Source organism: Xyrauchen texanus, chromosome 5 (genome assembly GCF_025860055.1).
Source record: "Xyrauchen texanus isolate HMW12.3.18 chromosome 5, RBS_HiC_50CHRs, whole genome shotgun sequence".
Lineage (NCBI taxonomy): Eukaryota > Metazoa > Chordata > Actinopteri > Cypriniformes > Catostomidae > Xyrauchen > Xyrauchen texanus.
The window spans coordinates 43261002-43277811 of NC_068280.1; the positions used below are offsets into that span (position 1 = coordinate 43261002).

At 37.9% G+C, this 16810-nt stretch overlaps 1 protein-coding gene across 1 annotated transcript in view; it reads left to right on the forward strand.

Annotated features, from left to right (window-relative positions):
* The window catches only part of LOC127643612 (protein sidekick-1-like), a 337771-nt gene that overhangs the window by 208447 nt on the left and 112514 nt on the right, over positions 1–16810 (forward strand). Inside the window, exons 9-13 of the mRNA XM_052126405.1 lie at positions 4815–4898; positions 13526–13723; positions 15416–15532; positions 15647–15814; positions 16512–16614. Coding sequence (XP_051982365.1) covers positions 4815–4898; positions 13526–13723; positions 15416–15532; positions 15647–15814; positions 16512–16614 — 670 coding nt within the window. The remainder of the gene's footprint in view (positions 1–4814; positions 4899–13525; positions 13724–15415; positions 15533–15646; positions 15815–16511; positions 16615–16810) is intronic.

Genomic DNA, 16810 nt, shown 5'->3' on the forward strand with positions numbered 1-16810 from the left:
ACTCTGACAGCTGCAATTTGAACCAATTGATGTTTATTTATTGAACTTGCTGGACATCCTCCCAGTAACGCATTACAATAATCTAGTCTTGAGGTCATGAATGCATTAATACATTTTTCGGCATCAGCAACAGAGAGCATATGTCGTAATTTAGTAATATTTCTCAGGTGGAAACAAACATTGAAAATTTGATTTTCAAAGGACAAATTAGTATTAAATATAACACCTAAGTTCTTTGCAGAAAAAACGACATAACCGTACATCCATTAAGTCAAATTATATTTTAGTGGCAAATTTTTAGAAGTTATGGTCCAATCATTAGTACCTCTGTTATGTCTGTATTGAGTAGAAGGACATTTCTGGCCATCCAATCTTTGATTTCATTGATATACTATACTAATTTGGAGAATTGTGAATTATCATTGGGGTTAGAAGAAATATAAAGCTGGGTATCCTCGGCATAACAGTGGAAACTTATTCCATGATTCCTGATAATATCACCCAGGGTAAGCATGTATAAGGAGAAAAGCAGAGGTCCTAAAACTGATCCCTGTGGCACTCCATACTTAACTTTTGTTTGATTTGACAATTCCTCATTTACACATACAAAGTGGTAGTGGGGTAGTGGGGCAGTGGTGGCTCAGTGGTTGAGGCTCAGGGTTACTGACCAGAAGGTTGGGGGTTCAAGCCCCAGCACCACCAAGATGCCACTGTTTGGCCCTTGAGCAAGGCCCTTAACTCCAGGGTGCTCCAGGGGGATTGTGCCTGTAATAAGTGCACTGTAAGTCGCTTTGGATAAAAGCGTCTGCCAAATGCATAAATGTAAATATAAATGTAAATGGTCTGATAAATATCTGCCATTTTAAAGTTTAGATGATGGTTTCGTGGCCTGACTCGGGCGATGGGGTATGTGGTGATGTGGGCATGGCCAAGCAACGTTTGTGGAGAGCGAGGCCAGGAGAGGAAGAATGGTTAGGATTGAAACCTGTGGGAAAAGATCTCATGCATTTTATGTGGTGCTGAATAGCAGTTTGTTTGGTTGACGCTGAAAAGTGTAGAAATAAATCTCACATTGGATTTACCTATTGCATAGTACAGACAGACGGGTGCCTAAATGTGTTCAGTGTGAACAGCTGCTTACTCTGCCACAACCAGCATCCCACACTCTCAACATCCAGTGTCACGGCTCTCGGCTTATAATGTTTGTAGAAGGTCAATGAGTTTAAATGTCCTCCTAACATCCATCCCTGCTGGTCTTTGATCCAAAACCACAAATATTACTCTCTGCCCCGAGATCTTTTACCGAAGATGAGCTATGAATATTTATACCTCAACTCGCACTCTTATTAGACTGAGCAACGGATATTCATTCAATGAGCTTATATGACAGGTGTGCGCCTTACATGATTGGGCAAGAGGGATCCATGCATATGCATGAGGCAGCCAATGGAGTGATGAATAAATTGGGGCCGTTGGAGGTTTAGTGAGACTTTTATAGAAAGATAAAGTGAACATGTCAGAACAGCTAGCAGTGGAAAAAACAAAACGGAGGAGCTGTATTTATTGTTTCAGCAGTTGAATCCAATCCAGGAGCCAATCTGAATATGTTTATCCTGATCTGCATAAATTTTCAATGAGAATGAATAAGCGTTGATTTGTCAGGGAAGAAAGAAAAGAAGGAGAGGATCAAGAACATGAAGACAGAGAATGAATTAAAGAAATTGTGACTTTGTTATGCAGTTAGGTTTGTTATTGTTGTTATTTGTTTACCCCCCACCCCCTTCTTTTTTGTCATTATTTTTCATTAGTGAATAGCTGTTATCAGCATCATGCTTAACAGATCTTTTGTCTCTGTTCATTAAGAGAGAGTTAAACAAGGAAAGGGGGGAACATCAAATGCCAGGTGTGCGAATTAGGTAGAGGGACTCGCACTCTTCCTGTCACGAAATCCAAAAATAAAGGTGACATTAAAAGTGCAGTGGATGAAAGGGTTTTTGTGAAAGGTTTTGCTTTTTTCCTACTATGATGAGCCAAGTAAGGCAGCAAAGACAGTTTGGAACCGTGTGGGCTCACATCCTGCTTTTAATATGTAGTTTAGTGAAGTACACATCCATGCTTTCACTCTTTTATCATGACATCAAAACACCCCTCTTGAATATTTGACTATTATGCAAGCAAGCACCAACTCTAGCACACATACTAGCAAACTTAATTCAAAAACACTACCTTTTAGGCTCTGTTCCAAAACCTAGTAAGCTGCCTCTATAGCTAGCATTTTAAAGCATCATAGTGCACACTAATGTTGCGAAGGCAGGTAGTAGGTAGCATAATTATGGTGCCTACTTAGATATCTTGTTTTGGGTCAATTCTAAAGCAGCTTGCCACGTGTATCCTTTGCTGACAAGGCAGGTGAAAGCATTATGACAAGAAAAAATTTATATAAGCCATAGTAATGGAGAGAAATAGTAAATGTATTCTCATTAAAGCTGAATTTGCAAAAATAAACAATGTTTTCAAAACAGGGTTTTGAATTCGCCCCTTGTCTGCTGTTGATCAAACAGTGAGATAGTCCCGCCTTCAACTCACACCATTGATTGAGTAACGTTGTTTGGGCTGTTTTAAGTGGGTCTCTCAAAACAAACACAGGAACTTTATAGCGTCACAGAGACGCAGTGTTTACAGTTTTTAGAACATTTACCTATGAATGGCTTTCTTAGTTGTCTCTACATATTAAGCTGGGATAGAAGAAAGTATCTTTACACTGAAAAATGTGCATACTTCAGCTTTAAATTCAGTCAGTACTAAAAAGCATTTAAAATAGTTAATTATGATTGAAAACACAATTTTACCCAAAATTTGTATGTGCTATGTATAATTTTGCTTTTTAGAGTATTGTTTCATTAGTTGAATAACATGCTAACTGGGGATGTCCTGATAATGGTATTGGAAACAGTTCAGATATTGCATTCATGTACTTGTACTCATGCTCATAAAAATACCAAAAACCAATACCATCTGATGTACGCATGCATTCCCAAAATATTCAGAGGACAAATTATAATCGAGTCATGTCCTAGTTTGATTATTAAACTGCAAAGGCTCTGATGTAATGAGATAGATATATAGTTTTGCATGTACTGTGAGCTTCAAAGCGCAGTGGAGTGGTGTTGTGCCGACACTGGCTGTTCCTACCTTTTTGAGCTCTTTGGCTTATCCTTGGAAAACACCATCATAAGTATTGCACACTCTGTTTATAGCAGATGACAGTGAGCAGAGTGTTAATTCACTTTGTATGCACAAGGCACATACAGTTTACATATTTATTTAATTAAATAGCAGCCTTTTGCGGTTTAATAATCACATTGGGTCACGTATTGACCTGCTTTTCCGTAAAAGCTACCATCAAAAACACAAAGAAACAGAAAGGGCGTCACTCCAAATTTAATAAACTGTTGATATGGAATTCAGAAAAAATACGCCAAAATTGTATTTTATTTTATTGGTATCGGTACAGAAAAAGAAAGTATTGGTTTGTACTCATTAAAAAAAATAAAGTAAAAAAATCCCTATCACTAAACTAAACTGAAATGATTTGTCTGTCAAGCTTGAGCTTCCATTTCAGTTAATATGCTGCCATAGAATGCAGCTGCTGATGTAGACCATAGGCATTGAGGTAGCTCCCTAGGTTTTGAAACAAAGTGGTTTGGTAGTTATTACAGGATATGCAAATCCTCTAGCTGTCATAGTCTCCATGTGGTACAACACACACATGATGTCTTCCGCAAATAAAGATTTATTACAGATGCAAAACACTTTTTTTAAAGTGCAAACCATATGGGATCCTGCACTTGTAACCTGTAGCATATATCTGTATTTTTGAAAAAATAATGCTGTTTTGTAAGACTGACCTCCTGTTATTAAGATCCCTGCTTAATAATAATAATAATAATGATGATGATAATAATAATAAAAACCAACAGTAACCTCTAAATCTGAGGCCATGGTTATCAGCAGGAAACCGATGGAGTCCGTACTCCGGGTAGGGAAGGAGGTATTGCCTCAAGTGAAGGAGTTCAAGTACCTCAGGGTCTTGTTCACGAGTGACGGGACAATGAAGCGAGAGGTTGGCCGGAGAATCGGTGCAGCAAGGGCTGTACTGCACTCACTCTATCGCACCGTTGTCATGAAAAGAGAGCTGAGCCGGAAGGCAAAGCTTTGGATCTACCGGTCAGTTTTTGTTCCTACACTCACCTATGGTCATGAAGGCTGGGTCATGACCGAAAGAACTAGGTCATGAGTACAAGTGGCCGAAATGAGTTTCCTCAGAAGGGTGGTGGGCTTCTTCCTTAGAGATAGGTTGAGGAGCTCAGTCGTCCGTGAGGAGCTCGGAGTAGAGCCACTGCTCCTTTCCGACAAAAGGAGCCAGTTGAGGTGGTTTGGTAAGGATGGTTTCCACTATAAAGACCTTTACAAATTTTGTGTGTTTTGGGCCATAGTATATTAGGATTTAATTGTTTTGGTCCCTAATGGGACCACTAAATCCACTAAACATAATATGTCAACCAATAGAAGCCAACACATTACCAGTAGATACCCCCATGTACCATTATATTTTCCATAAAAACCAGTACAATTCCTATTCATTAAAACCATTAGAATTTCTGTAATTGATTCTTTCTGTAAATTGTTTTTTAGCAGGAATGTAGCACAAAGATACATGTTCTAACCACATTATAATGTACAAAATGACTCCACAAATTGATTGGACTTGATTTGTACTTATAAACGTGTGTTGTTTGTTTGTACCATCATAGAGTACCCATACTTTACGTCAAAGCCAAAGAGGACAGTTATAACTGAAGTTGAGAAAATCGTGGAACTTCAGTGTCAAGCCAAAGGTAAGACCAGCCTATTACCACACACACCTATTGAGGGGCATTTACAGTGATTTTCAGCAACAAAGCATTTTGAAGTCATTCATTTTCAATGATAACTGCTGATTTTAGGCGAGTTGGAGAGACTTGTGTCTAAGCATTTCCCGAACAGTGGGCATTTTCAAACCGGGATGGATGTTTTTCAGCTGCTTTACACGATTTGCCTACTATATTGAGACTGCCTTCTTTCAATGGATAGTTGAAAAACACCCATCCCACTGATTGGGAAATGCCCGTTATTGTTCCGCAAAGACCTATATTTCGAGTTGGATGCTGCAGTCATGTCGAAATGCCTACTAGCAACCAACTGCGAAACAAGTTGGTGACCAATTTAATCGCTGTAGTGTGAACAATTTTTTGAGAAAGGCAGCTGTGTTGTGCCTTTTAAATTACAGCACTACTTCTGAGTTTGACCACTTTTGAGTCATATAATACTTATTCTGCCTGTTGTATAATCATTCTGCTGCAAGACTCCAGGAAAATATCATTTTTTAAATGTCAGGAATATAAAGGTACCAGCGCTTGTACTTTTGAAAAGCAGCACTCACAGCCACAGCATAATGTACCAGTTTCCCATAATGCATATAATGCTTATGTTCATTTTACTGTGACCAGCTTGCTTTTAGACTGTAATCTACTGCAAGAATGTCAGTTCATGTGCTCACAAAATTGACCTTTTCACCACGCACATCACAATGACCCCCAATTGTCTTTGCACAACGAGTCCTTATTTGAATTCATTTTTATTTAATTGACTAAATGAGTGATCTGAAATAGGCGTTCAAGTACATTAGAAAAGGCGAGTCATGCGTTAATGTTATTAGTCGTTAATTGGCCTCAGTGTTCATCCTACGTTAGAGTGTTGTTAAAAGACATTAGATATATCTTTGGCTCACAGGGCAAAGCAAGTGTGGGATCCAGCTTGAAAATCCTTTTAACAAGCTGCGTATATCTGACCTACATTACAGCAACAAGTTTTCTTGACTTCTAACTAGGAAAATCCGAAACAAGAAACCTCTAACAGTTTCCTTCTATCTTACATCATTTATTTTTTAAATTTATTTATATATTTCTCCCAAAAAATATTTCAAGCCTTTTTTTTGTTGTAATCTTGACGATTACAGCTTACAGCTCATGGAAATCAAAACTCCAGTATCTCAAAATATTAGAATAAAGAATTTATAGTACAGAAAGGTCGTCCTTCTGAAAACTATGTTAATCTATGCACTCAATACTTGGTCGGGGCTCCTTTTGCACGAATTACTGCATCAATGCGGCATGGCAGGGAGGCAATCAGCCTGTGGCACTGCTGAGGTGTTATGGAAGCACAGGTTCCTTTGATAGCGGCCTTCAGTTCGTCTGTATTGTTGGGTCTGGTGTCTCTCATTTTCCTCTTGACAATACCCCATAGATTCTCTATGGGGTTCAGGTCAGGTGAGTTGGCTGGCCAATCAAGCACAGTAATACCATGGACAGCAAACCAGTTACTAGTAGTTTTGGCACTGTGGGCAGGTGCCAAGTCCAGCTGGAAAAGGAAATCAGCATCTCCATAAAGCTTGTCAGCAGATGGAAGAGGTGCTCTAAAATCTCCTGGTAGACGGCTGCATTGACTCTTGACTTGAGAAAACACAGTGGACCAACACCAGCAGATGACATGGCACCCCAAATCATCACCGACTGTGGAAAATTCACACTGGACTTCAAGCAATTCTGTGGCTCTCCACTCTTCCTCCAGATTCTGGGACCCTGATTTCCAAATGAAATCCAAAATTGACTTTCCTCTGAAAAGAGGACTTTGGACCACTGAGCAATGGTGCAATTCTTTTTCTCCTTAGCCTAGGTAAGATGCTTCTGACATTGTCTCTGGTTCAGCAGTGGCTTGACACTAGGAATGCGACACTGGCACTGTAATTTGTGCAAAATTCTTCATTCTAATATTTTGAGATACTGGATTTTTGATTTCCATGAGCTGTAAGCCGTAATCATCAAGATTGAAACAGGCTTGACATATTTAACTTTATATGTAATGAATCTAGAATAAATGAAATTCCACTTTTTGAATTAAATTATGGACAAAAATGAACTTTTCCATGATATTCTAATATTTTTAAATGCACCTGTGTGTGTGTGTGTGTGTGTGTGTGTGTGTGTGTGTGTGTGTGTGTGTGTGTGTATATATATATATATATATTTATTTATTTATTTATTTATTTATTTTTTACATTTAAAAAACTAATAGTTATGCAGTATATATAAATCAGGAAACATTTGAAAACTACTAAGACACTTTTAATTTTTTTTTGTACTTCTGCAATTTACACTTGCTGTGAATCTCGGCTCGTTCTCTTTGCACTTTCATAAGGGTGTGAAGCTAAGTTTGTATGCACTTTGTCAGAAACTGTCAGAAATTTAATTACAGCGAGGCTGTTTTTGACAGTCTTATTTTAACATCCTTGTCTTGCATCCTCCCGTGGGTGTGAAAAGAATAGCGATGCTGAAGCTCCTCCATAGGATGCGCATGGAATGGATTCATGCTATTTGACCTTGAAAAATGTTGAGCTACAAAATGTATCCATTAAATTCTTTAATGCTTTTCTGATTTGCATATCATGATGAGCATATCACGAGCTCTTTCAGTTGAACTAAATTTACAATTATTGCTAATATGTATAATTGCTGTTTTATTCGTCCTCATACTCGCTCACTCTATCTTTCTGCCTTTTCGATTTCTCCCTCTCTCTTGGTTTCTCACTCATTTATCCTCTTCTCCAAACCTTCTCCTTTTCTCGGTGAAGCATGTCAACATTTTATTGCAAGTTTAATCAATCAAAGCCAATTTATTAGATTAAATTTTCATTAATTAAACCAAAGTGTGCCCTGATGAAGGTCTATTGATGGAAATGTTAACTTCGTGATAAATCAAGCAGTGTGTGTGTGTGTGTGTGTGTGTGTGTGCTTTTTAATAATCTTTTACAGTTAAAGTCAGAAGGTTACATACACCTTAGCCAAAATACATTTAAACTCGGTTTTTTACAATTTCTGACATTTAATTATAGAAAACATTCCCTGTCATAGGTCAGTTAGGATCTCTACTTTATTTTTATGTCAGAATAATTGTAGAGAGAATGATTTATTTCAGCTTTTATTTCTTTCATCACATTCCCAGTGGATCAGAATTTTACATACACTTTGTTAGTATTTGGTAGAATTGCCTAGTTGTTTAACTTGGGTCAAACATTCTGGGGAGCCTTCCACAAGTTTCTCACAATAAGTTGCTGGAATTTTGGCCCATTCCTCCAGACAGAACTGGTGTAACTGAGTCAGGTTTGTAGGCATCCTTGCTTAATCAAGCTTTTTCAGTTCTGCCCACAAATGTTCTTTTGGATTGAGGTCAAGGCTTTGTGATGGCCACTCCAATACCTTGACTTAGTTGTCCTTAAGCCATTTTGCCACAATTTTAAACGTACGCTTGGGGTAATTGTCCATTTGTAAGAACCATTTTGGACCAAGCTTTAAATTCCTGACTGATGTCTTGATATGTTGCTTCAATATATCCGCATCATTTTCCTTGCTCATGATGCCATCTATTTTGAGAAGTGCACCAGTCCCTCCTGCAGCAAAGCACCACCACAACATGATGCTGCCACCCCCATGCTTCACAGTTGGGATGGGTTTCTTCGTCTTGCAGGCCTCACCCTTTTTCCTTCAAACATAACAATGACCATTATGGCCAGTTAAAATTTTGTTTCAGCAGACCAAAGGACATCTAAAAAAAAAAAATACGATCTATCCCCATGTGCACTTGCAAACTGCTTTTTTATGGCAGTTTTGGAGCAGTGGCTTCTTCCTTGCTGAGCAGCCTTTCAGGTTATTTTGATATAGGACTCTTTTACTGTGGATATAGATACTTGTCACCCCGTTTCCTCCAGCATCTACACAAGGGCCTTTGCTGTTGTTCTGGAAATGAAATGCGCTTTTCGCGGCAAAAAATATTCATCTCTAGGACACTGAATGAGTCTCCTTCCTGAGCGGTATGATGGCTGTGTGGTCCAATGGTGTTTATACTTGCATACTTTGTACAGGAGAATGTGGTACCATTTTCTGGAATTTTCCAAGCTGCTTAAAGGCACAGTTAACTTAGTGTATGTAAACTTCTGACCCACTAGAACTGTGATATAGTCAATTAAAAGTGAAATAATCTGTCTGTAAACAATTGTTGGAAAAATGACTTATGTGATGCACAAAGTAGATGTCATAAACAACTTGCCAAAACTATAGTTTGCTAATTTGAGATCTGTGGAGTGGTTTAAAAATTAGTTTTAATGACTTCAACCTAAGTGTATGTAAACTTCTGACTTCAACTGTATACCAAATCCCACTGGGTTATGTACTGGAGTACATGATAAGTAGTGTTTGGAAAACTGATATTTACTTATTTCATATTTACACAACCAGTCTGGACCTGAGCATATGAGCGAAGCATAGCGGGAGTGGAGCAATCAGAATTTGACCGAAGCGAGGAGCGTATTTAACAAGATTACACTCAGCATCGCAATGGCCACTCATGAGGCGCTTACTTTCTGCTGCTACATATCTTGTGCGGCTACATTAATGTGTTTGTGCTTCTACAATGTAAAAAATCTGATATTAGGCTGATTTATGTATTAGGTCCAAGATTTTAAACGATTATCAGAGATAAACTCGGTGTGATTCACGAGCTGATGATGACGGGTTTAAATAAAGTGATTTGATTTGATTTGAGGGGACGATTCCTATAACAGACTACAGTGAGGTGAGAGCACAGACGCAGTTCAAAATACAGATCAGTTTACCAGACATAAGTCTTTAAAGTAAAATAATTTTATTAGGCTACCGCAGATGTCTGTCAGGTTTACCGCTGAATCGCATGGGATAAGCGATGTCTGTCTATATGAGTGTTATTTACACACTGTTGTCACACCTAACTGACACATCAGAAATATATCCTTAATTATGAAATATTAAACATTTGCATATGTATCTTGGATTATTAGAAACAATTGATAAATTGTTATCTGGTAAAATACAACACAACTGGTTACATTAGCAATCCTACAGTACACTCTTGAATTAAAAATACTGTATATACAATCTTTTCACAATATGTCATTTGATCTGTCGCCCCAGGAAAATATGTTGTGAAACGCGAGGCTCAACAAAATATTTCACATTTACATGTGTCCTTTTCTAATTTTACTAATCAAAAGAAATCATCCTCGTTTGTTTCTCATGTTCAGTGCAAATGCAGCCAGTGTTAGATGAAGTTTTGAAGTGTGAAAAATGACAATTACTATTACTATAAATAATAATAATTATTATTATAATATAATAATAATTATTTCAATAGATGTCCAGTTAGTGAACTGATTGAAGAGTCAGTTTGAAAGAGCACACAGATTAAATTGCTGCTGGAAAAATGTCAAGGAAGCGTGTATATACGTTTAATGAGGCTCTTCAAAAAGAGTTTACATTTCTAAAAACATTTGTCACAGACAGAGCCTAGTAAATGATGGAGTGATGGAGCACGGCGGGAGAGTGAGATAAAGGGCAGCCGGAGATGCCGGTTCGAGAGAGAGAGAGACACAAGAGGTTGCGTTGCATATGCATCTGTTAAGTTGAGTTTCTCATTTCAACTTGATGTTAACTGTTCAGCCGCTTCCCGCCTCCTCCTTGCCCGTCCGTATACTGTTACAATGGTGCCAAAACCCGGGAAAGAGGAGGAATGCATTTTGGTGTTCTCACCGCTGCCATCCGCCAGGAGAGAAATAGATGCATGAAACCACGTTGCATATATGACCATTTACGTTTTTTTAAGTTGAGATTCTCATTAAAATTTTATGTTTAATGTTCAGCCGGTTCCTGCCCCCTCCTTGCCCATCCATATACTGTTACATGAAGTTCGCTTTCTCATTGCCCATGGAGGCCACACCGACATTGCGCAACATGTTCATACAAAAAAGCATGTGGATGCTGCTAAGTGAAAGTGTGCCACACCAAGTGTTAGGGATTTTTTGGTGAAGCAAATTTCAGAATCTGACAAGATGCACGCAAGTGAAGGACTTTTTGCTTATCATTCTGTTGTGTACTGCCATAGCTCTGCACATTTATGACCTGAGAAAAGTCTTGCAGGCCAGGCTTGAGGAATCATTCATACCATCTGACATTAAAAAGCAGTTGGATGCCCTGGTTGAAGCTGGTGACATACGATCTGATGATTTCATTTGTGCAGTGAGAAACTTTTATTCAGCATCGGTGGATTACCACCAAAATTGGAGCCGATCATTGGAGAACACAGAAAAACTTGTGTGGGCCATACTGAGAGACATTCAGAGCAGCCTCAAACACTTCTACTCCAGAATCTCTTGGGCTTGTGCGAAAAATATTGTCACTTGCCGCATCACTGAGTGGAACATGGACAAGATGGCCATGTCTGAGAGACGTCGTAAGCTGGAGATTAAGTCGTCTTAGCCAAGGTCGTGGAGTTTGTTTTATGCCTGCCTGGGACATCTGCATCTGTGGACCATGTGTTCTCTTTAATGACCAGATAAATCTTGGCTCAGTGATGAACAGTCATGAAAGCAATGCTTTATGTACATCTTAATTTTGTACTGGACTGCTCTGCATTTTATGATAAACACTTGAAAGACAAGCACACACTGAGAAAAATTGCTGCCAACGAAAAGTACAAGGTGACAACAGTTACAGGAGCGGATGCACTCTCTACTTCGCATTGATTTGTGCCTAGGTAAGGATATGTCAATTTTATTTTTGCTGTGAGGGGGATGTCCCGTTTTCCACAAGCAGGAATCTGGTCACCCTAATATTGGATGAAAAGATTAATTAATAGTTGGTAACAACAAAGTGGTGGCATGATTGTTGCAGAGAACAGTAAAAATGGCTGCCGTGCATGAAAATAGTCCGTACAGTATATTGGCTCCTCATCCTCATCTCCTCTTCCTCTCTGACACCTAAGGGCACTCTCGCCTGCACCACGCGTTGTGTATTACCGCACATGTTGTGTAGCATTGTTATTACCGTTATCACTTTTGAAAGTAAAGAGCAGTCCTCCCTTTGATTGGTGAATGTCCTTAAAGCAAATCTTCCACGTGTTTCCTTATTTTGCGCTCCACAATAACAGTGAACCTCGTTATATTAAATTAATGCTTGTTATTAGCAGGACCATACACAGGGGAACCGCTGTCTTCACTGACCCTGAAGTTTTAAATCTCTACATACAGAGCAATTTTTGAAAACGAAATATTAAAATGCACATCTGATGAACAAAGCATCTGATGTGATTGTGTAAAGAAATATATAAATACAAAATGAAATTATGTGGTGAATTAAAATGTACATTTATGAAAATACTTTTTAATATTTCCACCTAGGTAAATTACAAATGGTTACGCACAAATATAATTAAGTTACAATGACGACCAGCACTATACGGTCACATTTCAGCAATTTTTATGGACAGCTTCTCTCTTAAGTAGCACTTAAACTGCATCCTCGCATGTTCATGTTAAGTGCAGTTTTGGGAAACACTTAAAAAATAACAAACATTCGTAAAATCGCTCGTAGAAAATGCTCTTAACCACTAAGATCAATCATTATTGGGAAACTAAGTTATGAACGATTATCACAGGATTCAAAATAAAAGAGAAGCTCTAGTAATTACGCATTACCCCACGTCCCCACATAAAATAACCACATCCAAATAGGGTTAGAGAACAAAGCTAATTTTTTTAAGTAGCGTACATCAAGGCATTGTTTGTGCTGTTGTTATTTGTGCTATGAAATATTAGGCCGGATGCCAATATGACGAGGGATTTTTTTTTGTACCTGATGGAAAAAAAAATAAACAAGAATGTTGACAAATGTCTCATTTCTTTCTCATTTCTTGCCGCTCCACTCCAACATCACTCTCACTCAAGAACGCTCGTGAGCGTTGAGTGGCGCGATGTCTTTTGAACTTGATTGTTGGAGTTGAGCGATCACACATAAGCGAATATTTGAGCAGAGCAACAACTCGCTCCACTCCGCTCACATGCTCAGGTCTGGACACACTTAACAGAATCATGTTTAATTATGTTGCCAGGAATATTCCGTGCTCAATACAAGTTAAGCTAAATGGCATAATGTTGATCACCAGAAAAAATAAAAAAATTATCTTCTTTTCTTAAAAAATAAATAAAATCGATTACAATAAGGCACAATTGTTGGAGGGTTTAAAGGCAGAAATGTGAATTTAAATGTTTCATTATAAGTGCCTCATTGTAACCTAGATTTTTACTTTTTGTGTGACAAGTGACAAATCAAAATGATCTTTTGTGGAAATCAACATGCCACAAATCCTGTCAATTGAGCTAAACTTTTTTTTTTAAATGGATGAGTTGGACCGGAAAGAATGCCCATCTAGGCATAGGGTAATTTACTACCTAATTCCCATAATTCAGTTTGTGTTATTGAGTAATTTGTTGATTTTACTGTGTGGAAAATAGTCATAATTTATTGCTAGTGTACATGATAAGATGTACATGTGTATTATTCAGGGGTTCCCATGCCAAAGCTGAAGTGGTGTAAGGATGCCATCCCCCTCTCCACACTGAATAACCCACGATATAAGCTCACCTCCTCCTCAATGGTTCTGCAAGTACGGAGAATTCAGCCGGACGATGCTGGAATATTCCAGTGCTTTGCTGAAAACATGGCAGGAGAAATCCAGGCATATACCAACTTGGTTGTCACAAGTAAGATACAAAACACAAGACACATAAAAGACAACAGTATAGTGTGACCAAACAGGTTGATGTCAGTGTTAAACACAGGGGGGTTAGTTGATTGGATAGAGCTAATTAAAGAAATTGTTCACCCGAAAATGAAAATTTTAATACATGTCGATTCAAACCCATTTAACTTTCTTCAGGAGATCACAAATATTCGGAATTCCAAGCTGCTCCTTTCCATACAATGGTAGCATATCATGACTAGGGGCTGATCAGCTCAAGAATTTACAAAATGCATCATAAGTACCATTAAATTAGTCCACATGACACCAGATTTGATGCAAATGAATCCAAATTACATAACCGAACTTGCCAAGTTGGCAGAGGGGAATATTTTCAGCTAATTACATAATTTGGGGTCTTTTTCTATTACAAAGCTATTTTATAGCTTCAGAAAACTTGGAATATAGCATAAGAGCCATATAAACGACTTTTAAAATACATTTATGGTGCTCATTTGTACTTTTTGTAGCTTGACAGCCCCTGGTCACTATATGCTTTCATTGTACCGAAAAGATAATCGAATAATATTATTTTGTGTTCCACAAATAAAAAGAAAGTCAAACAGGTTTGGAATGACAAAAGGGTGAGTAAATGATGACAAAATGTTATTTTTTGGCTGAACTATCCCTTGAAGTTATGTGAGAAAGATTCACAAATACAATAACGCATCTTAAAGTGTGTGATTTCTACTTTGTTCTCTCTTTTCTCTCTCTAAGGTTATGAATTGATCAGGGAGTTCAGATACCCCTCATTGATCTGTGAAATTAATCAGTGTCTACTGACAGATCAACCTTTAACACACAAACTCACACACACACACTCACTCACCACTTAATCAACACCTCCAGCTGTCCTCTTTCTCTCGCTTAGTCATCCTCATCTCTTTTTTGCTCTCTCAAGTTTGATTTCACAGCATTTTTTTTTTATTTCACTTTTAAAGTTTGCAAATGTGTCATATTGATGTAATTAATTAGGAAGGGAATAGCCTAAATAGATGAAAGTTAAAATAGAGGTCTGCTATTTAGCGCAACAATTTATTTTGCCTTATTATTGCTTGTAAGTTCACAATGTACAGTAGCCCCAAAAAGTATTTGGACATTTAAGCCACTTTTAAAAATACAGTTTATGAATTTTTATTTGATTAGATAACCAAGTGGCATCTGCAAATAAATGATACTAGACCTTTTCTCAGATTTAACTTTTCAAATTACTTTGAACCAGCTAGTCCTGTTGTGATTATTAGTGGATATCTCTAAGGTATGTTTTCACACAGGTTGTCCAAGCAGATTTTTGGCATCTAATAAGCCAATCGGGCGGCAGCAGTGCAGTGCATAAAATCATGCAGATACGGGTCAGGAGCTTCAGTTATTGTTCACATAAACCATCAGAATGGGGAAAAAATTTGATCTCAGTGATTTGAACCATGCCATGATTGCTGGTGCCAGATAGGCTTTCCGAGTAGTGAAGGCAGCATTAAAGACAACTTTTCACTATAAATGATCAATTCGGATAAAAACAAGTTGTGCTCGACAATTTTTCTAACTCTGTATCCTGATTCAATCTCTGAAATGGAAGTAAAATGAGTTTTGAATGCCAGATCGTGTTGTATATTATTTATCATTTTCTGATTTAATTGTTTACGTTCCATTGTAGGTGTATCCCCATCTTTCACCACTCCCCCATCTGACATCACGGTGACTGACGGAACATCCGCTATCTTCAGCTGTGAAACATCTGGTGCCCCCAAACCTGCAATTATTTGGAGGAAAGGTACATAAGATATAAACTCATACGAGCATAATTTTCAAAAGTAAACATCGTTTTGAGTTTTTTCTTCTCACACTGAGATAACATAGAACTGACAGAAACCTGCGGATCTCACAGATTATCAGGTGTTAGCGAGTGGATCGGTTCAAATGCCTCGCTTCACTCTGCTGGAATCCGGAGGCTTACAGATTCTGCCCGTAATGCCAATCGATGCAGGGAACTACACATGTTCGGCTTCTAACTCTGAAGGATTGGTGAATGCCACTGCAGCCCTGACAGTCTTAAGTATGGAGGCATATTGTTTTAAATGTTTTATTCATAATGACTTAAACATTGAAATACAAACAAACAACAGCATACGTAAAATTCAGCATGAACGCTATTGAAACGCAACAGGAATGCAGGCATTTCAAAACATGTATTTTATCAGCAGTCATTGTTTGACTTAATAACTGCATTCTTTAGCCAGGCTGATTATAAAGTGTAGCAGAGCACAATATTTATGAATTTATGAAAGTCTTTTTTAGTTATTTCACACCGGAATAATGTCAATATTATTGACATTATGCATGTGTTTATTTAATTTAAACATTTTGTGCATGCTTAATATTAATGTAGGTTTACAATTGTCCAAGCACATTTTTTACATCCAGCCTGAAAAATGCTATTTGTTGTCGAAAAAAGTCATCTGTCCTTTCATTAAAGCTGTGCAACAAATGGCACCAAACACATTCGCACAATTGCATAAGGGCAATTTTTCAAACCACTTTCCCTAACTCTTTCCACTGGTTTTCCTTGATAATTTTGGTGCTTCAACACAGGACATGATGCCTTTAAAACATTATGTTTGTTTTGAGTCATGGTGACAGTTTGAATATTAGAACTTTCTTGCTTTGTAAATGTAATTTTGTTCTGTGCATAATGATGCTGGTAATTATTAAACTGTGCTGTGATTTGTCCTAAACTTTATTTTATAATTCAGGTCGAACCTTCATTTCAACAGCCCCTGAGGACCAGCGTGTCATCAAGGGCACGACTGCTGTGTTGAACTGTGCTGCAACTCACGACCCCAGAGTCACTGTCAGGTCAGAATTTCAGCTGAGTGATATTCACAGTTCAAACACAGTTTTTTTCCTCCCTTTTTTGTCATTTAAACTTAATGGGTAACATTTTATAATAAGGTTGCACTTGTTAACGTGAACTAACAAAGAACAATTATTTTTAAGGATTTATTAGGTTAATGTTTTAGGAACGTTTCCCTCTAAAATGGGGTGGGGGGTC